This window comes from Neopsephotus bourkii, unplaced genomic scaffold, assembly GCF_033783945.1.
Source record: "Neopsephotus bourkii isolate Nb327-2 ecotype Australia unplaced genomic scaffold, CSIRO-AGI_Nbou_v1 NB_5, whole genome shotgun sequence".
Taxonomy (NCBI): Eukaryota; Metazoa; Chordata; class Aves; order Psittaciformes; family Psittacidae; genus Neopsephotus; species Neopsephotus bourkii.
The window spans coordinates 246,035-272,543 of NW_026900522.1; the positions used below are offsets into that span (position 1 = coordinate 246,035).

A 26,509-nucleotide genomic window follows, 5' to 3' on the forward strand; every position below is an offset into this window, starting at 1 on the left:
GAATAAAGGGCTTCTCTCACTTGGTATCTTCCCCCAGTTCACCTTGGATGCTCAGTGGGGCAGGCACTGCTGTACCATGTAGCAACAGGGAAGATCCCTGAGGACAAGCAGCGCAGTCATGGTCAGGGAGTTGGGCAATGCTGTGAGGTTTCCCTCTCAAGGCACAGAAGGTTGTGAAGAGAGGGCTTTCCACATCTGGCATCTGTCGGGCTATGACATTCCTTTGGGAATGATAATCTGTTCCTGCTTTCCTTGAGGGCTAGATCTTCAGCGTACAGATGGCTGGTCAGAGGGCTCACTTGCCTCACATATAGTCCCTTCAGAGATATGTTAGATCACCCATCCCAATAGGTTACATTAGACTGCAGAGGCAAGACCCAGTTAAGGTATAATACGTCATTTGTTCTTTCCTAATGCTTGGGTGCAGTGTGAGCATCCCATCAGAAGTGCAATGGGAACTGTGGCTCTTTCCTTATGATGGCATTTTGGGAGCCTTTGGAAGTTGTCAGGTGTCTTTCTGGACTTTCAAAGAGAGTTGTGTTGAATTTTAAGCAGCTTGAACAATAGCACAGAAGATCCGGAGGCAGATGATGTGACTCAGCCAGTGTTCCATTACCACAGGTGCAAGGCACCTATAGAATTCAGTGTGCCAGCTTCTTAGAGGGCCAGAAGAAACTGCCAGTGCCATGTAAAGAAGTCTGTTCTTTCCTAAAGACAGAAGGAGAGATGATTGCTGTATCTGAGATGTAATTGCTTTGGTCCAAACACCTGTCCCTAAGTGGTGCAGGCCTGCCATGGGCATTAAAAAAGCCCAATGTGTTAGACATTGACATTGAATCGATTGACTGCTGGAACAGCACCTGTGCCCATCTTGCTCCTGCCAGCGTGAGAAAAGAAAATCTCTGACAGCCTGATCTTCTGACCAACCCAAACCACTTACACAGTCATGAGGCTCAGAATAAGAAAGGGAAGGTCTGTGTTTCGGTGGGTGACATTTCATACAGCCGATCACCTTTGCCCAGTTCTGTCAATGATGCACCTTTCACCTCTGTGAACTGTAAGATGTCCCTTTCCCATGCCCTGTTCCCTTCAGGAGCTGCCCAGGGCAGTCTGTAACCTGGTGTGTGTGGGCAAAGGTGCTCCTGCCAAGGGGTTTGGGTTAAATCACAGCCATCTCCTTCTCATCTCCCTCTTTTCTTCACCTTCCTGCTTTCTCATGTTCTTCCTTTGTCTCCCCATGCCCTCCATTCTGTCTTTCCTACTACTCCCTGGCTGCACATTAGGAAGGGGAGGAGAGAATTCCCCAGATGAGCTCATTGATCTGCTGAGATCAAGTCTGAAAAGTCACTGAAATTCCCTGACATTTTTCACAATCCAAAACTGAGGACAGGGAAGGGAGGAGTTAGGAGAGAACAGAACCTCTCAGGAGAGGCTGGGGGCACCGTGTGCCATCCCCATTGCACTCCAAGCCTAGGGACAGTGACACTGCAGTAACATCACCAGCACCAGTAATTCACCTCTCCAGCAGCACCCAGCTTTCCTTGTCGGGTCCGTGTTGTTCAGAGTTCATTGCTTATCTTGAACTGATGACTGGAAGCAGAGTGCCCGAGGAGCAGAAGCTTTGTCCCTGGGAAGGGAACAGCTTCTCATTAGCGTATCTGAACAGCACACTTTGTGACTGGCTGGGTTTCATTAAGGGACTAAGGCTCCCCAAGGACTCCTTCACGTCCTCCTGCAGCAGCAGAGGTGGAGAGCATGCTGGGCTGGAGGGATCACTGTGCAGCGTGTGGCGGTGGCTGCAGCAGCGCAGGGGAGGAAGCTGCCCACAGCTCTCAGCTGCTTCTGTGCTTTTCAGACACAGTTGTTGCGATGGCAATGACATATCCACAGCTCTAATTATGTCAGGCTTTGGGGGCTAATCAGTGGCTGGCACCGGCTGCATATCGGCATCGCAGGGTCTGATCCGACAAAGCTTTGTGGTGTGTGGAAGCCAGGCTCTGTCCCTGCTCTCTTGTCACTCACAGCCCTGCAGCAGTTGCGTATTAAGGCCTGGATTACTCAGTTCCATGGCTTTCCTCTCCTTCAAGTAGCATACAGAAATCGAGGAACACAAATGCAAGCGGTTCAGCAACACAAAAAATTCCCACCGGGAAGTGTGGGGGATTGAGGATCTCCTGCAGTGTGCAGCTTGTTATCCTCACTAGCTATTGCCTTGGATTTAGAGCAGTGCAGCCTTTTAGAGGCAGCACAAGAGGCAGTCCTCCTCCACCCTGCCATGTCCTGGGTATGGGCAGGTGTGTTCCAGGAGTACAGCTCACAACATGATTGATTACCACCATTTGTACCATTTTACAGCAGCTAGAGAACAACCCCATCTCCTTTCAGATGTGAACTGAGGTATGGGGGTACCTGGTGATCTTCCTCCTGAGACACCTGTGCTGTCACAAAACTCTAGTGAAGAGTCTATGACAGAACCACAGATCCAATTAAGTTTCCCTAATAAGACAGAGGATAACATGCCCTTTTAGGAAGATCATCCCCCTGTCCCAAAGTTTATAAAACACAACTTCTTAAAACAGTCTTCTACTGCCTAAAAAGGCTGCTGGAAATCTGGAGAGGGGCTTGGGACAAGGGATGTAGGGACAGGCCAAGGGGAATGGCTTGAACCTGCCCGAGGGGAGACTGAGCTGAGCTCTTAGGCAGAAGCTCTTCCCTGTGAGGGTGCTGAGGCGCTGGCACAGGGTGCCCAGAGAAGCTGTGGCTGCCCCATCCCTGGCAGTGTTCAAGGCCAGGTTGGACACAGGGGCTTGGAGCAAGCTGCTCCAGTGGAAGGGGTCCCTGCCTGTGGCAGGGGCTGGAGCTGGAGGAGCTTTAAGGTCTCTTCAACCCAAAGCAGGCTGGGATTCAGTATTTCTAAATTCTTTGGTTATCATCCAGTATTGTCAGGATACTCTCGGATCCCAAGGGAAGTTTTCCTTCAGCATTTTAGGCTTCTTGCACTCTCCAAATCCCAGCACTGTGGCATGGCTCTGCTGACTCTTGCCCTTAGCATTGGCCCAGAAGATGACAATCTCTCTAAAAGCAGCAGACAGCTTTGTTATATTTCTCAGTGTGTTTTCTTCCTGGAGTTTCCTTCTCAACGCACTGATGCGTTTAATGTTGACTTGCTCCGAATGAAAAAGGCAAGGTTTCCTGCTCAAAACAAGTTGTGGTTTCAATATGCTCTCACATAAAAATAGTATGGAAATAATAGAAGTCCAGAGTGAAGTGTTTGATTGGCTTGAGAGATTCTTTCATTTTCTTTCTAATGATCAGGCAATTCACTTTCTGTGCAATTTCAGCCCTGGTTTCCAGCCAGCTTTGCCTGAGATCTCCAAAGCTCGAAGCCTGTGATGAATTAAACAGCTGGGGCTTCTTGATGTCTTCTGGTTCCTCTTTCCTTGTGGCTCAGGCACAAACTCGCATTCAGCAGCTTAATGTCACTTTAACCCAAAATAGATGCAGGAACATTAGTCTCCAAATACCTTGTGTTTTATTTTGCTCACGCTGCCAGTTCTCCGAGCACAGAGGGGATGTTGGTCTGGGATGACACGGCCTGGGTGTAGTTCCACAGAACCCTGCTCTTGGATTTATGTTTGTTCCTAGTGCTATTTAGGGGGGAAGGTTGCCATGCTTAAACAGGGGAAGCTCAGGTTAGATCTAAGGCAGGAGCTCTTCCCTGTGAGGGTGCTGAGGCGCTGGCACAGGGTGCCCAGAGAAGCTGTGGCTGCCCCATCCCTGGCAGTGTTCAAGGCCAGGTTGGACACAGGGGCTTGTAGCAAGCTGCTCCAGTGGAAGGGGTCCCTGCCCGTGGCAGGGGCTGGAGCTGGGTGAGCTTAGGGACCCTTCAAACCCAAACCGTGGTTCTATACTGGGCCATAAGGACTAGTGACAGGACAGAAATGGCCATAGAACACGTGAGAAATCTTAGGTTTTCTCCTGAAACATGCTACAGCAGTAGTGAAAACATTTCCCAGCCCAAACAGGAGTCTGAGTTGCTTTCCCTTCCAAACCTTGTTCCTGTCTCAATACACACTCACTATCACTCCCCTTTCTAGAAGATTCTCAGCAATACAGGCCAGGCACACATGCATGCTGGTGGACTGCTGAATCGGAAGAGGTCATTGTTGGTCATTAATGTCACCACTGGCAGATCTGTGCCAGAACTGTCATGTTTATGAGATCAAGGCAGGTTGGACAGAGCCTTGGGTGACATGGTCTAGCGTGAGGCGTCCCTGCCCATGGCAGGGGCTTGGCATTAGATGATGTTAGTCCTTTCCAACCCAGTCCATTCTATGATAACAGCCGTGAAACTGTAAACCAGGCTCAACAGAAAACCAAGAAACTGGGAAGCAGCAAACCAGATCCACAGCTCTGACTGGAGTGATTATTGTACCATTAACAAGCATTACCCAATCCAGCTTTGTTTAATTAGTGTGTGATCTCTTTAACTTTTGAATCTGTTCAGTGTTTCTTATTCTCAGGCTTCCCAATTTGGTGCATTCTTCCTGCTTCACAGCGCTCTCCCTGGATAGCAAGTTGATTACATTAAAATCTTGTGCACACATCTAAAATCCTTTCAAATACTGGGAAAAGGCCAAACTGGTGTATGCTGCTGGGTAAAATCAGAGGGCATTTCCATGTGAAGGAAAAGCCAATGAACTAAGCTTTGATTCAGAGTGAAAAAACATCAAAGGATTCACTTTCCTAGCAGGAAATTAGTGCCCAGGTTGTCCTGAGACCTGGCACTGTCAATTTACACAGTTGTGTCTTACTTAGTTCTGGTTTCTCATAGTGATGCTCACATGGAACTAAGCTCTTATAGAGTATCCCATTTGCTCTGGAGCTCAGGAAGGACTCACTCGTGCCATTCTTCATGCTGCCAGAACCAGGTTCTGCAGCAGCTAGACCTCCCAGTCCAAAGTGTTCAGTGTCTCTGAGCAGACCCTGCACCTTGGTGCATCAGGAGGCAGGACAATCCCTGGCACATCTGCCTGTGCAGACAGTCTGGGAGCCACCCACTGCTGCAAACAGAGGTGGTGAGTTGGGAAGCACCTCATTGCATTGCTGTTTTCATAGCAGCTTCTAGTTCTCTCTTACACAATCTGAAAGCACTTACTGCAGGCTCTTCTGGACCATGTGGCTGTGCTTAATTAGCTCTGCAAGTGGGATAGCTTTGACCTCTCTGTTGGTTAAGAGATTATTTGGGGAGGAACATGCAGACCTGGGTATGCTTGGGCTTGCTGACTTCAGAAGTAGGATCGTAGCTCCTCCTGCTGTGTCCAGCTGGTTGGGCTGAGAGCAGCAGCGTGGCTGCAGCAGCATAAAACTCCTGAAAGCTTGTGGAAGAGATGCTTTATTGATAAATCACAGGTTGCTCTGGGAGATGGGCCTCTGTTTTGCAGCAGGATGGGCTCTGAGTGGCCCCCATCAGCTCCTCAATCAGAGAGGCATTATCACTGACAGAGGCAGCCTGACAGGTCTGGTATTTGAGAGAGAAATGACTCAGGCAGGAATGTGTTTGCTGCACACTGTGGAAACGCTGATGTCCTGCTCAGGGGTCCTCATTCATCAGGGAAGTCCTTTTTTCTCTGCTGCTGCCCTAGGGTGCTCGTTAGCACAAGGACTCTTCTCAACCAGCTACTGCTAACCAGGACTGGGACAGGATGCTCCACCATGGCAGCTGTAGTCTCAAAGCATTAAGCGTAATCCTTTGAGCTTCCTTATCACTGTCCTAAGGTCTGGTGCCTCCTGTGGCACCAGAGAAATTGCTGGGAACAAAGCCACGTTCTGCACTGCTTTCCCTGACCCTGTGCTGCCAAATTCCCACCTGAGGATGTGTTTCTTAAGGAGAACAAGGCTTGTGTGTTGGGTCTGAAAAGATCTTTTGTGGTACATGGCAGGCTGCTGAGTACCAGTGCTTCAACCAGCTTGTTTAAGGCAAAATAGTTGGACACAATCTTCTTCCATTTTCAGCTGGTTTAGGACTTAACCTACATGGTGACATTAGGGTACATGCTTACCCTTGCACCTCTTCCACATCCCCAGTGTGTCTTCACAAGAGGATCCTGCAAGTCTGGGAGCAGAGACACGTTCCTTGTCACTGATTTTACAGCCACTCCATGGCCTGTCCCTGGATCAGTGCAGTGCTCCAGAGCCTGCAGCCACCCTTGCCCTGAGAAACTCTCCCCTGGATGATAGAAGTTACTACTTTTGGTGGCTTTCATGGACACCTTGGATCCCAGCCATCCCTCTCCCTACCAATTCAGAACCCAGCTCCATATAGGATGTGCCGTCATATGATTCCAGAGCATCAGTGCTATTCAAGTACCTTAAAATGCAGGGTGTGCCTGGAATGGGCTGTACTTTGTGCTTTCCACAGCCTGGTGGTTACCCATGTTATCATCTAATACCTTCACTTGTGTTGCAGTTTCCAGGAGTCTGAATTGTTCCTTGTCATCAGGCATCCTTATTTGCCCCAGTTCTTCCTCTCCCCTCTCTCCATTTTGCTGTTTCTTTCCTTAGCCAGCCTTTTCTGCAATTCTACAACTTTTCCCCGAATAAGAGTTATTCCTATGCCATGGAGTAGAGATTGGCATAGCTGCGGTGACCAGACTCTGATGGAATTGTGCAGTTTTGCACCATTTCCATTGAAATTTAGCCTAAGAGCCCTCACTCCTGAATCCCCTTCGCATTTAGCATCTGTGTAACTCGGTTCTCCCCCTGAGAACTGGGATATATGGTCCAGGGGTCAAGGTAGCCCTAGAAAATGCCTTTGTGTTCAGCTTGTGTTCAGCTCCTTTGCTTGCAACCTATTCTCCCTGTTACAGCTCCCAAGGGGATTAAAGAGTATCAGAATTAGGATGTGCTGCACAAAGCCAAGGGTGATGTGCAGACCTGATTTCACTGGAATGGTACCCGAAGACAGATCTGAACAGCTCTAGGAATACACATCTGACCCTTGCAAAGGCATCCAGATACCAAAGAATGTTCATCTCGATCTTTAAAGTTTCTACTGGAGTCAGTCAATCCTTAGTATCCCTCCTCCAACTGAGAAGAAGTAGCCTCCACCTTCCCTTCTGCTATTACCCTTGAAGATGTGTGGTGTGATCAGCCCTCCCTTTGCCCTTAATCACTTTCCCCTAGCCTATATAATTAAATTCCATTAGGTATTGCATCTAATTTTTGAGGAGCTCCTGAAGAACAAAAGGCAGTTCAGTTGCAGGCTAACAGAACAAATTAATTAGAAGGGGAATATTAGGCCCTGTCTAAATGAGATCAGCAAATCTCCAGCAGAAGCAGCATAGCTTGGCTGGCTGTGATGCTGTTCCCTTCCTGCATCCAGAGATCACATACAGTGTTCAGAGGCACAGCACTGCTAGGAACTGGATTGGGCTTCGAGCAGCCCATGCTGAAAGGCACCCCAGGGCACAATTTCAAAGCACAACACAGGTTGTTGCTGGCCTTGTGTCTCTCATTATCAGCAGTACGAGTTGTGCCATTAGATTGCTTCACTGTACTTTGGGAATGTGTCCCTGTCATATTCCTGCATATCCAACCCCAATAAAAGTGGATGTTACACGAGTGTAGAGATCTGCATAGTGCTATTTACCAACATTCCTCCTAGCTATGGAGATCTCTGTGAGTAAGCACTGGAATTACCATATAAAACCAGATCAAATACCCAGAAGCCACTCTTTGTAAGCATTTAAACAAGTAAACAGATGGCACCAGTGCAACTTACATCTACCTCTAGGAATCTGCAGTCTTGGGGAATTGTTAATGCTGCCTCCTGTTACACACTGAAATGAGCATGGAGATTGTGCTGGGAGCTATGGAAAGGCACTCCATGCAGGTAGCTGTGCATGTCCCATGCTCCCGGTCCAGCATGGAGAGCACCGGCATAGAGCATCCATTCTCAAGTAACACACTGGTTTCCCCATGTGGGGCAGGACCAAGAAGAGGAAACAAAAACCCAACAGAGATAAGCGGGAGCCTGGTGGGAGGAGGGGCAAATACAGGCTGCTGAAGCAATTGACAGAACCCTACAATGGTTTGGGTTGGAAGGGGTTTGAAGCTCATCCAGCTCCAACCCCTGCCACGGGCAGGGACCCCTTCCACTGGAGGAGCTTGCTCCAAGCCCCTGTGTCCAACCTGGCCTTGAACACTGCCAGGGATGGGGCAGCCACAGCTTCTCTGGGCACCCTGTGCCAGCGCCTCAGCACCCTCACAGGGAAGAGCTTCTTGTTAATTCAGGAGGAAGAAGAGGTTTTGAACCAAAAGCAGTCTCATGTATCCTGCCATCACTCACGCAGAAATGTGTGGTTGTTAATGCACCTGCAGCACTACCAAACACTCACTTCTCCCCATTTTCCCTGCTGGAAGGCACCTGCTGAGCTTACGAGCTTTCTACATGTGTCTGCATTAGGAAACTCGGGGTGTGCTGCTGAACGCTGGAGACGTGTCCAAGGGGCCCCCTCCTGTGCTCCTGGACATAGCCACAGTCCTGCAGTGTCAGTGCAGCGTTGCTGAAGACAGGAGCACAGCAGGAGGGGTGAGAGCCAGCAGCAGTGAGAGTATTAAACAGGCAACTACTGATTCCTGTATTGAATCCTCTGGTGCTCTCACCTTCTGTTTAAAGAAAAGCAAGCAGCAACAGGAGAGTTTCCAGATAGAACCGTATTAGACCAGGAGCCTACAGGAACCTGCTGTTCTCATAGAGTGTAATGTACTGCACCATTTGCCATTCTCCTTTTTCTCAGGCTGGTTTTCTCTATAGCTTTCAAATGTGTTTGAATTTGGAACATATCCAGGACAAATAAAGAGTTGATCTCTCTGTAGCCATACCCTGAATGGACAGGAATGGATTAAGGATCACTGGTGGGGATTGTGTAATACCAGTGAGAAAATCAGCTCTGGGGCTCCACATGAGAGGACAGGATGGAGATAGTGGAGCATCTTGGAGTCTCTGTGCGTATTTACACTTGAGGCAGGAATATGTCCTAGCACTTGAGAGCAGGAATGCTCGCAGCCTGCTGTGAATTCACAGGCTCAGCACAGGAGCAGAGAGCACCTGAAGCCGTTTTCCTTTTCTCCTGTACCTGGGGAAAATGGAGTGCTCCATCACTCATGCCATTTCGTCTCCCCTCATAAATTCTCCTCGTGTCCATTTCCAGCAATGTTCCATAGTAAGTTGTATTCTATTGAATCTTTCAAAGGAAGGTTTTCCCCACCTTAAAAAGAAAAAAAAACCCACACATCTTAATATCAAAGTCTCATTTTTTACTGACAAACTTGTTTTTTACCTCCTCTGCCCTTTCCGTTCCTAGTGACAGGACCAAGCCCTTCAGAGGATGACTGAGGCTAAGATATGCACACAGTTACTTCCTCTCCTTTTAGCCCCAGTCTCCCAGGGACTTCCTGAGATCATGTGTGTTAAGGACTCAGCTTTTCAGAGTGAAGTGAGACAGCAGCAGGTACATTCCCTTTCCCTGCCTTACCCAGAAGGAAAAACGAGTCACCATCATCCTTTTCCCCTGGAAGTCCTTGCACAATGTGCCGGCTACAGTGCTGATGTACATGTGGACCACGTGTTTCTAAATACTCTGTTGAGAAGTAACTCCATAAATTAAGTACATTTGGGGACAGTATCTGAAGTTTTGTAGCTTCTTTATTCAAGAAGATTACTGTAAATGCAAACATTTAAAATGCTTCTGAAATTAATATCTTATCTGAAATTAAAATTCCTGTTCTAAAGCCAGTTAGGCACTGAGAATCACTCAGTTTCACTTGGACATCTCAAGAGGTGTTATTCACTTGGAAATAAAGGGCTGAAGTTCCAAAAGTCTGTGCAACAGAATCCCAACATGCAACAAAAGAGTCTTGAGTTTTGATTTGAAGATGATGCCATCTCTCTGAACCTCTGGAGACTTTCCATCTTCAGTGTCATCTTCTAACAACATTCTCATCTCCTTTGCAGAAGAGGCTTTCTCTGGTGTGTAGGTTCTTGACGTAGTTTTCTGAGCACCTGGTGTATCAGAGGAGTAGCATTTTCTTGCTGCTTCCACTTGCTAAGTCAGATTACAGAGAATGGGAAAAGCACTCAACACTTCCCTCAGATTACTTTTCCGTGTAGGTAATTGCTGCTCTTCCCATAGGAAAGCTGTGGAAGTGTGGGTGAAGAAAGAGGGGCTGTAGAGAAATACAGCAAACAGGAGAGGCTTTGTGTCCTGGTTTCGTCTGGGATAGAGTTAATTCTCTTCCTAGCAGCTGGCGCAGTGCTGTGTTTAGGCTTTATTCTGAGAACAATGTTGATAACACACCAATGGGTTAGTTGTTGTTCAGTAGCACTTACCCTGGTCAATGACATTTCAGTCTCCTGCTCTGCAGGTGAGGAGGTGCACAAGAAGCCAGGAGGATGCAGAGGCAGGGACCAGACCCAAACTAGCCAAAGGGGTACTCCATCCCACAGCACATCATGCTTAGGATAGAAACTGGGGGGAATTGTCTGGGAGCTGTTGATCACTGCTTGGGGATGGGCTGGGCATCAGTCAGCCCAGCCTGTATTGTGCATTGTGTGTTGTGCATCACTTGTCTGGTTTGGGTTTTATTCCTCTCTCTTCCTCTCCATTTAATTATCATAGAATCTCAGGTGGATTTGGGTTGAAGGGACCTTAAAGCTCATTCAGTTTCCAACCCCCTGCCACAGGCAGGGACACCTTCCTCCAGAGCAGGTTGCTCCAAGCCCCATCCAACCTGGCCTTCAACACTGCCAGGGATGGGGCAGCTATCATCATCATTATCAGTATTATTGCCACTACTATTATTATTATTATATTAATAATATCAATGTAAATATTGATATTAATATTTTGCTTTATTTTCATTATAAAACTCCTCAGTTGAGACAAGGTTTTACTTTTTTGCCAGTTCTTCTCCCCATCCCACCAGGGGTTGCCTTTGGTCCCCTATTATTTCTATTTTCTCCATGAATTGCCAAAGCATGTGCGTTGTCCTCAGGAAGCAGAGTTCCATCGCTTGCTTTTAACACAGCAATCCTTTTTTTAACACAGCATCTCTTGCTTTTAACACACGCTGAGCCATGAGTACCTCCAGCATCCAGATCACTTGAGGTACCCTGGGTTACCTGGAGTTACCTAAGGTCACCTGGGGCTCACCGTAGCAGCTCTGCCACCTCTGTTTGTCACCTCAATTAGAAGCAGAGCATAAGATGTGTTCTTTGAAGCTTTGACTTTATAACACCAACGTATTGTAGACTCATATAATCAGACTGGTTTGGGTTGGAAAGAACCTTAAGATTGTCCAGTTCCATCCCTGCTTATTATGAAGCTTAAAGGTTTATTGGTGCTGCACAGACAGACTAAAATCCAACATAGTTTTGACCAGAAACAGGGAGAGACACCCAGGCTCCTGTGGAGAGGAGGAGCAGTACTAACTTGTCACAGCAAGTGAAGCTTTCAGCTCTGACAGCAAAGAAAGAAACCCAGCTTGCAAGTTAGAAAGTGCAGACCCTTTGCCTGTGTTGTGTTGCCTGTGACACTTCAGCAATGAGGGGCAGTGGGAGCTCAAAATCCTACATAGCCAAAGGGAGCTCACCTTGTGTGTGAAGCTGGAAGTGTGTTGTTAGTTTACATTTTAACACTCTAATCGAAACACACAAAACAGTTACAGCAGTACTAGTGCTTACAGCTCAAATTAATACAGGAAGACTCATTTGAGCAACCTGCACTGGTGAAGGTGTCCCTACCTGTGGCAGGCGGCTGGGACTGGATGATCTTAAGGTCCTTTCCAACCCAAACCCTTGTGATTCTGTAATTTATTTTACCCTCCAAATGGATGTATGAACTGATTTAACTTTCCTTGGATCTCTGCTGTTGTGCCTGTTCTTCCTGCATCTCTCTGGCTGGGTCATCAGTTTGTCTCCATGGACAACCGGGTTTTGTTGGGCTGTTGCCACAGGTGGAACTAGCCCAGGGTAGGTGACAGACACGGTGTTGCTATCACAGCCCAGCCAGCCAGGAGCAGCTCAGGTCCAGGCAAGCCCAGCCCGGCCCCAAGGCCCCACAGTGTCCAATCAGTACAAACCCTATGGATTTTCACTGATAACAGCAGAACTCATATTCTCTGGGCTGCAACAGCAGCACCACTTAGGCACTGAAGGAGAAGTGCCTGGAGATTTCTGCTAGGGAAATCCTGGCTTTTCCTCTTCTTTTTATTCTCTTTCCTTTTTTACTTCTGTTAACCAGGTGGAAACAGGGAGGATTGCCAAAGGCTGGGTATCTCCCAGCAGAGCAACAGAGATTCATGCACTGAAGACTAAGAGATATTCAGTCCTTCCCCAGGTGGGACGGGTTTTTAAGTACAGATGAGTACTTCTGGATATCACCAACAGACCTGCCAGCATGAAGGGATCTGGGGACAAGTACACTCTCTGTATAATGTCAACACTCACTTATTGCAGCGTGGATAAAGGATGGACTTTAAGTCCGACCTGACAGGGATCAGAGAAGACATAGAATGGTGCTTAGGTGCTTACCAGGGAGGAAGAGGATCGCCTCGAGTGCTGGTTGGCAGGGAAAGAAATGAAAGCTGCTGCTTCTGCACATCGAGTGAGCAGGCTAATCACTGAACTAGATAAAGCTGTAGACACATTGCTGTGAAAACCTGCAGCATTTAATCGTGACTGATTTTCTCTGTATAGAATAGTTTAAATCAGCCTGCAGTAATTGTTTCCTTGCTACAGAATCCAGCAGGATGATAAAACAGTCCTCAGTCTGTATTTTGTTTCCCTGATAGGGTGTTGTGGGAATGTGTGAGTACTAGGGATAAGTGAACTGATTCATAGCTTGGTAAGAAACAGAAGGAAACTTTTCTCCTTTCCCTGAGTCATGCTGAAACTTGGGCTCCTTCTGTGTCACTGGTTGTACAATTACAGCATGTGCTTAAGGGTGCAGAAGATTAAGGGCTTATTTGTCATTAATTTTTGACAGCCTGAGCTTCAAGGATCCCCTTGATGTATAGAGCTGCATAGAGCCCCTCTATGCAGTTGGTCATGCTCTGACTCTGCTCAGCTCTGGTCCATCGTTAGCCCTATGCAGTGGTGGAGCTGTAACGTCACCACTGCAAGTGCAGAGGTGCAGCGACACAGCTCTCCCTAATACTGATGGTAACAACTGGTTTTCTGTCACACTGGGCTTTTGAGTGCCTGAGACTCCCCTGAATGGGAACCCCAAGCCTGTTTGGGTGCTCGCAGGTGTGGTAGTGGTGTTCTTCTACTCACTGGGCAAGGAGTGCAACCAGGTAAGTTTTCTATGGAGGTATTAGCCAGTCTTGATTTGCTTGTGCTTTCACTGTGATTTACATGATGGCATTGCTTCCAGTTGCACCCATGATGAAAAGAGATCCTATGTCCTCAAGGGAAAGGAATTAGAGTCCCTTTTCCTTCCTTTTCTCCTTCCATGCTTTCCTTCCTTTTTTCTCCTTCTATGCCAAGGTGGAAAGCTTCATCACAGGGGTTAGGGCATACAGTAATACAGGAAGTCTGTTGTTTGTGTGAGCCCCTCATACCTGTTGCATAAAGGACAACATCCATGGGGTCTCTTCCGTCTGCCATACTGTAGAGGAAAGGAGTGTACTTTGGGGGCTTCAGTGTTTGCTCTTTTTGGAGCTTCAGAGCCTGCTTCAAGACATGTGTGTGACTGGGTACAACTGATGAGAAAGACCATGGTAGCAGAGCTGTTAGCAGGTACTTTAGTAGGTTTTCTCTAGCCAAGACATGCATTTGGAGCCTTGGAGAGATGATGAATTTTATTTTGCTATTAATTTAATCCTTTCTCTTTGAAAGTGTTTTTTATTTAGGCATCCCAGTGATAAACTCGTCACTGTCTCTCTATCACCCTCAATGCACATAGAATCATAGAATAGTTAGGATTGGAAAGGTCCTTAAGATCATCAAGTTCCAACCCCTCTGCCATGGGCAGGGACACCTCACACTAAACCATGTCACCCAAGGCTCTGTGCAACCTGGCCTTGAACACTGCCAGGGATGGAGCATTCACAACCTCCCTGGGCAACCCATTCCAGTGCCTCACCACCCTAACAGGAAAGAATTTCCTCCTTATATCCAATCTAAACTTCCCCTGTTTAAGTTTTAACCCATTACCCCTTGTCCTATCACTCCAGTCCCTAATGAAGAGTGCATCCCCAGCATCCCTATAGGCCCCCTTCAGACACTGGAAGCTGCTCTGAGGTCTCCACACAGCCTTCTCTTCTCCAGGCTGAAGAGCCCCAACTTTCTCAGCCTAAAAAATAACCCACATTGCTGGCAATACCCTCCAACAGTGCAGTCCTGTATTTTACTGTCACAAATTAATTTTATAAGTCAACAGAACCTAAAATTAATGTTTCCTGAAGCCTCTTAGAGCTTCTTGAAGCTTGCAGGGGGGTGCAAAGGACAACTGCTGTAGTTTAGTGGAGTCAACAGATAATGAAAGGGGGTGTTCCCTTGGTCACTTATGAGGAGACCAGCACAGCTTTTAGCTTCACTTTCTCTATCTTTTCCCATGCCAGAAAAATCCATGACTACAACCTGGGCTGACAGAGCTCACTGCACTGGGTTTGGCTTGTTCTCCTCTGCATTAACTGGGCATATTTTTGGCAGGTTGCTAGTTCGGACTGACACAAACCCCATGCCAGGGAACTGTTCCCCATCCTTGCGATGTTGTGGGAAGTCTTCCAGTATGCAACATTATCCATAAAGCCCAGTTCCTGGCCAATAATTTTGCGTGAGAGCTTCAATATTCAGTAGTGAATAGGAAGCTTTTAGCCACCCTGCTTGTAAAGAAGGCAGGAAGATAACGATGCAAAGGCATTTTGAAAGCTGATAATGCAGAATTCACTGAAATAAATCAAAAGGAAAAACAAGGCTCTCCCAAATTACAGGTTGGAACAATCTGCAGCATCTGTTTTGAACACGAAGTTCCCCCTTGGCTTGGGAGTGATCCTGGCCTGAATTTTTACTGTGTTTTCTGATGCTCTGGGCAGTCAGCTATGCAAGAGCCATGTGCTTGCTGGAGCACATGCCAGCTGGTCAAGTCCCTGATGACACAGGACTGACTGGCTCACAGTGCGCAAGTCTTGGCTTGGTGAGGCACCCGCTCTCTTCCAGAAACAAAACAGAAGTTTTGGGGATCTGTAGGGATCACAGGATCATGAACGGGTTTGGGTTGGAAGGGACCTTAAAGCTCCTCCAGTTCCAACCCCTGCCACAGGCAGGGACACCTTCCACTGGAGCAGCTTGCTCCAAGCCCCTGTGTCCAACCTGGCCTTGAACACTGCCAGGGATGGGGCAGCCACAGCTTCTCTGGGCACCCTGTGCCAGCGCCTCAGCACCCTCACAGGGAAGAGCTTCTGCCTAAGAGCTCAGCTCAGTCTCCCCTCGGGCAGGTTCAAGCCATTCCCCTTGGCCTGTCCCTCCATCCCTTGTCCCAAGCCCCTCTCCAGGTTTCCTGCAGCCCCTTTAGGCACTGGAGCTGCTCTCAGGTCTCCCCTTAAGGAACCTTCTCTTTTCCAGGCTGAACACTTCCTTCAGTGATGTAACTCACAACATGGCTGATACCACCAACTGCTGCAATGAGCCTTTGCTCAGATTGAGCTGGTTTGCGTGCTTGCTGGCTCCAAGAATTCCATGGTGTGGGTCTGGAGCTGTGCCTCCCCTCGCGTTCAAGGATGATTGCGTTTGATTGACGGTACAGCCAGAGCGGTGCAGAGCAGTGTGCCATGTGCTCAGCAAACACCTCACGGTCATTTTGGCAGCTCATGCCCTTTGTGTCAGTCTGTTGATATGTATAAAATAGCTCTAAAAGAGTCACTCCAGCAGAAGTGAGCAGCATCAGAGGCAGGTAGGCTGTGGGTCATATTTGTGTCCCCCCCACAAATAAAGGTTTTATCTCTTTTTCCATAGAGATCTGTCTGAGAATAACATTGATGCTGAGCAGTTTGGATGTGGGGAGTCTTCTCTGGGGATGGGTTATTTTCTGGGTGAAAAGTGTGACAAGGATAAGATCAGAATCCCAGAGTAAACCATGAAAAAGGCTGTCCACAACAGTCCCTGTCTGCCCTTCTCAGGGTGATGTAATCTGTGCTCAGTAATAACATTTCCGAGAGGTGGATAACAGCATTTTAGTTCAGCTCTAATAATTCTGTTAAATCAGAGCTGGGGATGTAATTGCTGTTTGTGACTGAGTTTGTTCCATATGTGTGTTATGCAGGATGCCATTGTAATGAAATGTTCCCTCTTTGAGCTGTATGCCCTAAAGAATATGCCTTTATTGTGTGGCAGGCAAAACACTCCTCTGCTCTCTGCCTTTGCTGTGCTTTATAACCAAAGGACAAGAGAGAAAAAGTCATGTTTCGCCTTGATTCAATTTCTTCTGAAGATTTTAAGTTGTGTAAGTGTTAGTTTTCATTTGTTTTAGTAACACACACAGCCTTGCTGGAGTCCTCTTCATTTCTTCTAATGAAAAAGCCTGGGAGCTTGTGTGCATCTGAGGGTTTATATGCAGTAGAGCGCATGGATAGGAGTGTAAGCAAGGACAGGGAGTGAGAGGGAGGAAAAGCATCTTCCAGGGACTCAAACACAGGGTTCTGAAGCAGCATTTTAGATTTGATTGTGAGAAGCAGACCTTGGAGATGTAAAATTTCTACAGAAATACTGTATTGGAAGGTAGCATGTTCCATGGCATGAGGTCAGGTCATGTGTGCTAGTATGGGTATGGAAAACTGGCAGACAGCAACTAATCCCACCCAAAATAGGAGCTGTAAAAGAGCAAAAGTGTGTGCTGGGAGCCTGAGAACATGAGTATAGAACCACAGAACCCCAGACTGGTTTGGGATGGAAGGAGCCTTAAAGCAGCCCATGGAATTTGTGTGTGCTCCCAGGGAAATACAACAGCAAAGGGCATCTTTGCTCTGATGTGGCCTCATGTGAGAGAGGAGGGAGAGCAGTGTGAATAATGCCTGTAGGCAGCAGGTAGAAGATAGCCATTAAACTGTCCCCACCACAGCAGGCTTAGCTCAGACATCTCCATCTGCCTGGGTGCTTCTGCAGCACCTCCATGCCTCCACCCCACAGCTGCCACTATCTATGGGAGGACTCCCAGCAGCAGACCAGTGAGAGCACACAGCTAAAGGGAGAAAGGAGGAAAACAGCCTCAACAAACAGGGATGGTTTTTGGTCTGGCATAGCCCTGGACAGCACTTCCAGTGCTTTACAGCCTTCTCTGCTGATGCTTCTGGGCACATGCATTTTGGCAAGGTATGATGCCAGTGTGGAACATCTCCATCAAGAAGCGGTGGTGAAGTCTTTGTATAGCAGCAGCTGAGCTTGGTGCACCTGCAGCCCCCAGGGTGGTTCTAGAAGTAAAAGGCACATTACCAGCATTTTTATACTGTGGAGCCAAGAGAAATGATCACAGGTGAACAGGAATGAAAAAAATACATATAAAACAATTGTAGCATCCTATAATGTACCGATAAAAAGGGAAAACTTGCTACTTGAAGTCTACAAATGCAAGTTTCTCGTGGGAAAACATAACTTCTGTTCAAATGCTAATGGGTTTTCATCACAAGAATGGTTTAATTTAACTACTATGGACTATAAGAAGGGGCAGAGCAAGGTTCAGAGAACAAATGACTGATGAACAATCTTCAGTCTGCCAGTAAATGTTTGCTTTTTTTATATACTTCCCCTTCTTGATCTCTGTCTTAAACAGAGACTCCAAAGGGACATATAAAAAGACAGCTGATCTCAGCTAGAGGGAATAGCAGATATTTGTGTGTTTCTTTTAGCCTTGTTTAAACCAGTAAATTCATGACACTGATGGAGTGTCAGTCACCAGAGCAGCTGGCCCTGAAAGCATAGAAAATTGATGGTATATAAGCAAAAATCGGCTTTCTGGAGAGAAAAACTGCAGCACATTTTAGCAAAGAAATGGGGCATTGCAGCCGCAAATTCTCTGTGTGCTTCTCAGGATAAGAACAAACACCTCATGAAGCACAAATAACTTCCAGGGACTCGGAGGCAAAGTCCTGCTACCTTTTTCCAGGAACAGAGCAGCCAGAGCTTGCAAGAGCTGAGTGGGAAGAAGAGAGAAAGTGCCCATGATGTTCCCTGTGGAAGTAGAAAATCCTTCTTTCTTATTTCTGGAAACTCTCTTCTCAGCTGATTTATGGGTGGGTGCCTCCACGTTTGAAGGTTTTTGCTACCACCTTCCATTACTATAAGTGTAGGAAGAAAACTGTGCTAACACTCCCAAGCCTGCAGAAACACTTCATATGTGTTTTGAGAAGTTGACAGGGAGCACTTGACTGACCCTGACCACAAAACAGAGCTGTGAGGGAAGGGAGTGGGATGCTTTCTCTATTAGATAAGAATAAACATTTGTCAGAAGTCTCAGCATCTTCTGCATGCCATATGTGAGCCTTCTCCGAGGATCTTCACCAGACTCATGTGATGGTGAATTCTGTGCTAGACCCTTGGGGCCAGGCAGTTGCTGGTGTCCCTCCTGAATGAGGAGTGGGGTTTGGAGCCTGCTCAGATCCATTGCAGGGCAGAAGAGTGGAATATTGACAGGCTGAGAGCTGGGCTGGTCCAGCCTGGAGAAGAGAAGGCTCCTGAAGGGGAGACCTTAGAGCAGCTCCAGTGCCTAAAGGGGCTGCAGGAAACCTGGAGAGGGGCTTGGGACAAGGGATGGAGGGACAGGCCAAGGGGAATGGCTTGAACCTGCCCGAGGGGAGACTGAGCTGAGCTCTTAGGCAGAAGCTCTTCCCTGTGAGGGTGCTGAGGCGCTGGCACAGGGTGCCCAGAGAAGCTGTGGCTGCCCCATCCCTGGCAGTGCTCAAGGCCAGGTTGGACACAGGGGCTTGGAGCAAGCTGCTCCAGTGGAAGGTGTCCCTGTCTGTGGCAGGGGTTGGAGCTGGAGGAGCTTTAAGGTCCCTTCCAGCCCAAACCAGGCTGGGATTCTATCATTCTGGGACAGTCTAGACTTGGGGGGATGCTTTCATCCCGCTTGTATGCAGGGCGGGCTCTCATGACAGGAGTAATGGCCTTTAAAATCAGCGGTAGCTGCTGGGATACACGGGTGGGAATAAGTAGCTAAAAGAGACAGAGGAAAACTTCACAGCCTGGTGAGATTTCAGAGTCTCTGTTCCTGCTGGTCGTCACAGTGTGGCCAGACAGAATTCGAGCGTGTGAGAATAAACAGGATTTTGTCTCAGTGTTGGAAAACTGGTGCAGGGCTGGAGCATCTGTCAGAGGCAATGTGAGCCAGGCAGAACATGGCCCCAGGCTGCATTTCCACCTGGATCCCTGATGCCCCTTTGGCCCTCCCCAAAGCTTCCCAACTCATCTCCCCTGCTCAAGTGTGCGCTGGACCATCTGCTGTGATGGACTCCCAGCCACCGTGCTCAGAAGAGCAGTGGTGCATCACGAGCTTGTGCAGAAAGGCATGGAGAGGATGGAGAGGGAGCTGCATTCCTGGCCCCTGAGGCTGCCTTACTTCCCTCCCCCAGCACCTATCTTATCTCTGCCTCTTTCTAAAATAAAAGGAATAGAAAAATGAACAACATGAAAAAGGGAGGAGATGATAAAGAGTATCTGAAAAATTAACTGTGTCCTCATTTCAGAGCTTTGCATGGTAAAAGGGAGGCAAACAGCCCTGGCTTCATTAATAAATTAAAATATTAAAAAGCTGGGTGCCTCTTGAAACTACGCTTTTGTCATGGACTGAGAAAGCTCCTAGGAAGTATTCTGCAGAAGGCTATTGAGAAACTATCCAGGGATGCTATGAAGGGCCAGAGCAAATCAAAGCTGGAAGGCAAAGTTTGGTGTCATGCTGTTAATGAGGACTTGGGTCCAGCCTGGACAAGTGATATTTGCACCTTTGCTTTTGTGCTGAGACCATCTCTCTGCCAGTGGCACACGGCTGCTGCCAGGGGTATGGCTGGAATCAGGAATGATCAAAGCCACATGGCTTCTGTTTTCCTTTAGCTCCTTAAGTCTTGAAGGTTTGAGTGAGAGCAGTTATTGGGAGTGCTGCTCCTGGGAAACCTGCATCCGAGCCAGCGATGATCAGAATTCCCAGTGATGGGGATGTTTGGTTTGGCACGTTAGCTGTTCTCCTCTCAGCATCGGTTCACTCCTTGGCAGTTATCAAAATATGCAATTGTTCTTCTAAGTAAATCTTTGCCAGGAAAGGCGTAAGACTTTGATGCTGTTACAGGTGTTATGTTCTGTTATACCCTCTGCTTGCCATTAGCAATGGAACCGTGTGGTGGGGCCTTGATACTTGTACCTGAGAATAACATCAGGGCTGTATAGCATATATACACACACACTCAATAATGGCTTCGTTTTCTTTTCCTTGGCAGGTCCCTACGGAAAGGATATTTATCGAAGTGGAGGGCCAGATCTCCATAATTTCATCTCCTCCGGGTTTGTCACATTAGGAAGAGGACACACGAAGGGTACAGTGGAAACAATTTTTTGTTAAATAAAAAGATTGTTTTAAAGAAATAATAAAAAAAGAAAAAAGCTATAACTCAGAAGCTGGGTTCTGAGTGCTGGGAGGTAACAGTATTGGACTGCAGTCAGTAGATTTAGCCTAGCAAATATCGCTGCAGGTAAAATACTGTGCCCCTAGCAGAACCTTTTAAATCCTAGCAAGGGAGATGGTGGGAGAGTGTTGAGTCAGGCAGCCAGGCTCCAGACTCCACTCTGACTTTGCAGTTCAACAATTTAAACTGCTCTGTGTTTTCCTGAGTGCATGGTTGCAAACCACCATTGTGCTGCTGTACTTCTCAAAGGAGAGGGAAGGATCTCGTGCTGTCCAAGGGCAGGCAGGCAGCACTTGAAGAGTGCATTTCTGGATTTCTTTTGTTTGACTTCTGGGCTCTTTCTTTTTTGGGTGGGGAGGGGGAGTTATGATGAATATTTTATAAAATTATTTCTTTTTAGGTCCTAAAACATATATTTTGTGTGTTCATATAATCTGTGATATAATGTACAAACATGAAACCACGAAAATATACGTATCTGCTCTGTGTATGTTCTGTGTATATGTACTGTATATAAAATCTATGTTGAGAGACAGTTGTAGCTCTATTAGACAAGTAACCGTATAACCCAGGAGTTGTGGTGACACAAAAGCTGTGAGATCTGACTCAAAAGTAGCTGGTCACCAGAACCCCAGCTCAATGTTCGTTTTTCTGACGTTGTTGCCTATTTGGTGAGTTTTTTATAGTGTTCAGTGAGACTGTGTTTGGAGCATCTTTCTGTTCACACCCTGACCGAGTCACACTGGTGCTCTGGCAGTGGGTTTGCGACACGGGGAGTGCAAAGCATGTGCCATGCCAGTCCTCGTCTGGTTCTGTGTCCTGCTGACTTCTGAGACTGTTGTACATTTATATAGACGCAATGTATGTGGAGATACCTATATAGACACGATGTACTGTATGTGGAGACGTGTCCATGTGCTCGCCTGGTTGAATGCACCCGTGTTGTTCCTGTGGATGACCATCACTCACAAATTATTAAAAGACCTTTCTTTTTTTCCCTACATTTCCTGCACTTTTTCCAAGTCTCCAAAGTGTCATCCAAAGCAGTGTCGGTCCTGTAGAACTGTCAGAGAAGAAACAAATCTATGTATATTGTCTGTGTATGTCTGTGTGTGCTTAAATAAAGTTTACTGAGGCTGAGGCAGCACCCGTGGGACTTGTAATGCAATACCCTGCAATTCCAGCCTGGCACTGCACCGGTGGAAGGAAAGCAGAGAAAACCACCATGAACCTTCAGGTGGGCTGGGAACCGAGATGGTTCAAGGAAGGACTCATGGATGGCATTTCACACGAGGTCTCTCCCTTCCTCCTCCCCATCCAAAAAGGATTTTACAGTCACATCCTATCCCATCAGGCCTGACAGTGTATTTAGGGTGAGATAGCAAGTGTACCCCAGTAGAGGTGTGGTCTACAGAGTGGTGTGTTCTAATAGCCATCATCAAGCACATGGATAACTCCGGGCAGGCCCATAAAACCTGCCTCTTTGTCTCAATTTGAATTACCCTCAAGCAGTTTTCTGTAAAACACTTTTCCCAGTTCCTTCCCAGCTAAGAATAAAACTTGCTTTCCTTCTAGAACTGAAAAGCCTCAGGGGCTCTGTTCTTCTATAGATGGGCCAGTAGTTTCCACACATTTCCCCACTGGAAATTTTGCTTGAAACCCCACAGAGCACATTTCCTACCCCTGGGAAGGCTGGGAGAATGGGCAGTGGGAGTCCAGACTGTTCCTATACCAACAGCCATTAGATAGGGTGGTGCTTTTCAAAGGGAATAAAAGGCTTTTATTAACTGAAGAAATTAAACTATATCTTGGCTGTTTATGGACATAAAAGAATGAATTGGCCTTCAAATTTATGTTTCAGCTACCTGTTAATTCACATTCTATTTGAACAGTACCATAATGTTAACTTCTAACTTCTTCACAGTAAATTCATATATCCAACCATGACAACTTGGTGATTAACGTCCTTACACGTTCTGCAGGCAAACAGCCTTGTTTGCTTGTGCAAATGCAGAGATTTGTCTTTGTGCTATGATTTGTGCTGTGAAAGCAGGGACTTCGGGTGTAACAAATGACTTAGGGGCTCTATCATTGGGATTGTGCCCTATATCATTGGATTACTTCTCTAAATAGATTTCCTGTGTTCATTTTTCACTGGGAACCCAGTTGTACGTGTAGACAGGAGAGATGAGTGCTCCAGCAGGGCTTATAGTCCTGAGCCTCATGCTCAGGACTATCATGGAGCTCAGCAGCTTCATACTTAGATTTTGTCCTATTTCAGCTCTAGCGCGTGTGTTAAAATCTCCACCTTAACTGTCATTAGCCAAATAACCTCCCCTGCCTTGTTGTTACACCACCGTGGAGGAGGGTTCTGCTTTTAGACTGCACAAACCCAGTGAAGTTTATCTCAATATTTCTTTGCACTGGGAGACACATTTTTGGTGTTTTCTCAACTGTCTTCTGCGCTGTGGCAGAACTCCAAGTGCTGAGTAATATTTAAGAGCTAATCTATTTTGGGCAGAAGACAAAGATGTGAGACATGCCAAACTACCATGGATACCAAATCAGCATATTCACATGTCTGACATCCACAAGCCCCGGCAAGATTGTGATTTATGATTCTTACATGACACTCCATTGGGCAATGCATCACTGCCTGGCATTTAAGTCTATAAAATCACTGCATAGTGTGTTCTTCAAACCATGGTGAAAGATTTCACTGTCAGTCTGTCATGATGATCTAGGAATGAATCCAGAGTCTTTAGGCGATAGAAAGTCTCCATGGTGAGACAGGAGGCAGGGCTAATCTCATCTAATGTGAATAGCTGGAAGTTTGACATTTTATTTGGAGGTAGTAGCCTTCTGTTCCATATAAAGACTCTTGGGAGATATCAGCACCTCTAAATGGGTGTTCACTGGATGGGCACTAGACATCTCTTCACCCCCTCTAGCAAGAGGGGAGTTATGGGGGGGTAGGTCATTGAGCCAGTAGATGAAGGCAGATGAATCCTTCCTATACTTGTTGATACAGGAGTAGCTACTATTGCTCCAATTGCTGTAGTAGTTGCTATGAGAGGGCAGTGCTGCAGTGAAGCAAGTAGGAGCACTAAAGACAGAAGTTACCACATCCCTCTCTACGCTAACATGATTTACAAAGCAGCTTCTTCAACCTATTCTCTCTGCAACCATCTTGCTACTCTCAGATATCCCAGGTTGAGACTACCATGGGCCGTACTCAGTGTCCTGCCAGGGCTCTGCTCGGTCACTCAGGACGGTGTAGAACGTAACTGCAGCAGCACATGGAGCAAGCACCCACGTGGATATTCCACCACGGTGAATAAAGTTCCCAGTTGAACTGAGTGCTAGGGGTCAAGGAATAGTGAGGCAGCAGGAATATGGGGTTTTAGACTGCACATCTTGTAAGGAAAACCGAGACTTTTCCTACTTTTCCTTCCTTGTAAGTTTATGCCAGATCCTTGAGGAGGAGCAGAGGTAGGGCTATGACTTGAAAAGCATGTGTGGAGAACTCAGGAAGCATCAAGGGTCCTCACAGCCTGCCCAGTAACACTGTCAGAAATGGAACCTCTCACTTTTCATTCAAGGCTGCAAATCTTTATTGTAGCTGGATTCACGGGGAGATGTGTGTGTTCTGAGTTAGGGCAAACTATAGTGATAGGACAAGGGGTGATGGGTTCAAACTGAAACAGGGGAAGTTCAGGTTAGATCTCAGGCAGAAGCTCTTCCCTGTGAGGGTGCTGAGGCGCTGGCACAGGGTGCCCAGAGAAGCTGTGGCTGCCCCATCCCTGGCAGTGCTCAAGGCCAGGTTGGACACAGGGGCTTGGAGCAAGCTGCTCCAGTGGAGGGTGTCCCTGCCTGTGGCAGGGGTTGGAGCTGGATGAGCTTTAAGGTCCCTTCCAACCCAAACCATTCCATGATTCTTACACAGGATACTCTTTTTCTTCAACTATCCCACTAATATTTGCACCTAGGATGTTATCCAGCAGCGCCAGTAGGCAGGAGGCAAAATGAGCTGTGTATCCAAGTCAGTGTGATGTGGCTGTGAAAGCCTGACTACATTGCTGCTGACATCTCTGTGGAGCTGTACCAGCATCCTGCAGTGTGGGCAATGTGAAGGTGGTGTTGGTGTGGAGAAGCCAGCCTGGTGACTGAGTAATAAAAGCTACCCACATTTTATGTTGTGGTACTTGGTACAGATATGGCAATATCTACAGCTTGAGTGTGGGATTTACCTGCCTGGGCCTCTGCTTTCCCTAACCTGCTATGTGGTTGTACCTTATGTATCTACAGAGTGGCTCAGGGCACTCTTGATGACACAGCCCTTCACGTGAGGTACAGTTAGGTAGCTTGAGCTGGTTTTGGTTGAGCATGTGTCTGGTGTGTGGGACCATGGTATATGGCCTTACACCCAAACAGGCATCATACTCCCCAGATACAACCTCATAATAATGTTCCCTCTCTGTGTTACCTGAAAGGATGCACAGCATCTGTGTACAGGTGAGATGTCAGATGCTGATGACTTGTTGCTTTTTCACAGTTGGCAACCTCCTTCAAATCAGCTTCTTTTTGGTGCATATACAAAAGGGGCAAATTGTTCTCGTTCTAGTCTCACCTAGATTTGTTTTGAGGACAGGCAGACCATATGTCCCATGGTGCAGGAGCAGTGGATGATGGCTGCTGCCACACAGGTCAAGGTTTGGAAGCTGCAGGGTTTTATGTGAGATTTATTGCAAGAGAAGCTCTAAGAGTAAAGCAACAGCTTGCTTTATCTGGCAGTTTAACAGTTGGGTTTGTCTCTAAGAGAACCTAAGGCAAACATGGAAGAGGACAAAGGCACCTATAGATCATGCTTAGCAACCAAGATCTTCCCGAGCTGCTTCAGCACCTCCACCAGCTGAGGTGGGTGGCAGCTCCACTTTCTTGTCTTCTGCCCCAGGAGCTCCAGCATTTTCCAGCACTGTGTCCCTGCTGCTCCCACTGGAAGGTGCTGCCTTCCCTCTGCACGGAGAGAGAAAGCACAGAGTAAATGACTCGTAAGTCTGCCCAAGACAGCACTGCCGAGTTCATGCTTGTGCGACTCTTAGGAAAGCTTGTTGATGGTGGTAGGGCTGTGGGTCATCCACGTCAATATGGGGATCAGGTCATTTCTGTCCTGAAATGTCTTGATCTACCCATCCACTGTGCTCCCTCATTTGCACATTCTTCCCACCTTTCCGGGGTTTTCTGCAAACTAAAGAATATCTGTGTCAGTCGTTGTATTTTATACATGACAGATCTGTATGCAAACTAGTCTTTGTGCAGACACCTCAGTGGATTTATGACAGTCAACATGCTGCAAGCCTTGCATACAGAATAAATGTGATACAACGTGTTAAAACAGGATATCTGGTATTCGTACTGGCTGGCACCGCTTCCTCCATTTGTACACACATTGTACTCATCCCCCTTTTACACGCACCACTCTTCCTTTTAGGGGCTCTGAGCTGATCCCCTTTTGCAAGCATCAGCTCAGGAACCAACACTTTTACTGGTCCATTAGCATGTAAATATGATTCAGAGATGAATGGGAGGAAAGAAATTTATGACTTTAATCATCATTAGGAGTTTGAGGATTCTGGTTCCTTTCTCCAACACTGCCCTGGTTCCTTGCTGTCATGGCTGCTTCCTTGTCACTTGGCTGACAGACTTACTTACATTCCAGTTTCTTTCCCAAAGTGCTGTTTCATACCCTTAATTTGTTATTTTGGGGTCTTGAATTACATCTGTCACAATCAGCGTTGGCCCAATGCAGATCCAAAACATGCAGTGAATCAGCTCC

General features: G+C 47.1%; 1 protein-coding gene and 1 long non-coding RNA gene across 5 annotated transcripts in view; one reads left to right on the forward strand and one right to left on the reverse strand.

The window, feature by feature from the left end:
* SHISA6 (shisa family member 6) overlaps positions 1-26,509 on the forward strand; it is a 232,061-nt gene that overhangs the window by 38,969 nt on the left and 166,583 nt on the right. For all 4 annotated transcript variants that reach the window (XM_061363182.1, XM_061363343.1, XM_061363424.1 and 1 more), the window contains one exon: positions 20,488-20,583. In XM_061363182.1, coding sequence (XP_061219166.1) covers positions 20,488-20,583 — 96 coding nt within the window. The remainder of the gene's footprint in view (positions 1-20,487; positions 20,584-26,509) is intronic.
* LOC133217334 (uncharacterized) lies at positions 9,692-12,504 on the reverse strand. The gene is made up of 3 exons (XR_009726864.1): positions 12,303-12,504; positions 11,885-12,158; positions 9,692-10,066 (listed from the first exon to the last, which is right to left on the reverse strand). It is a non-coding gene; the product is annotated as an uncharacterized LOC133217334 (long non-coding RNA).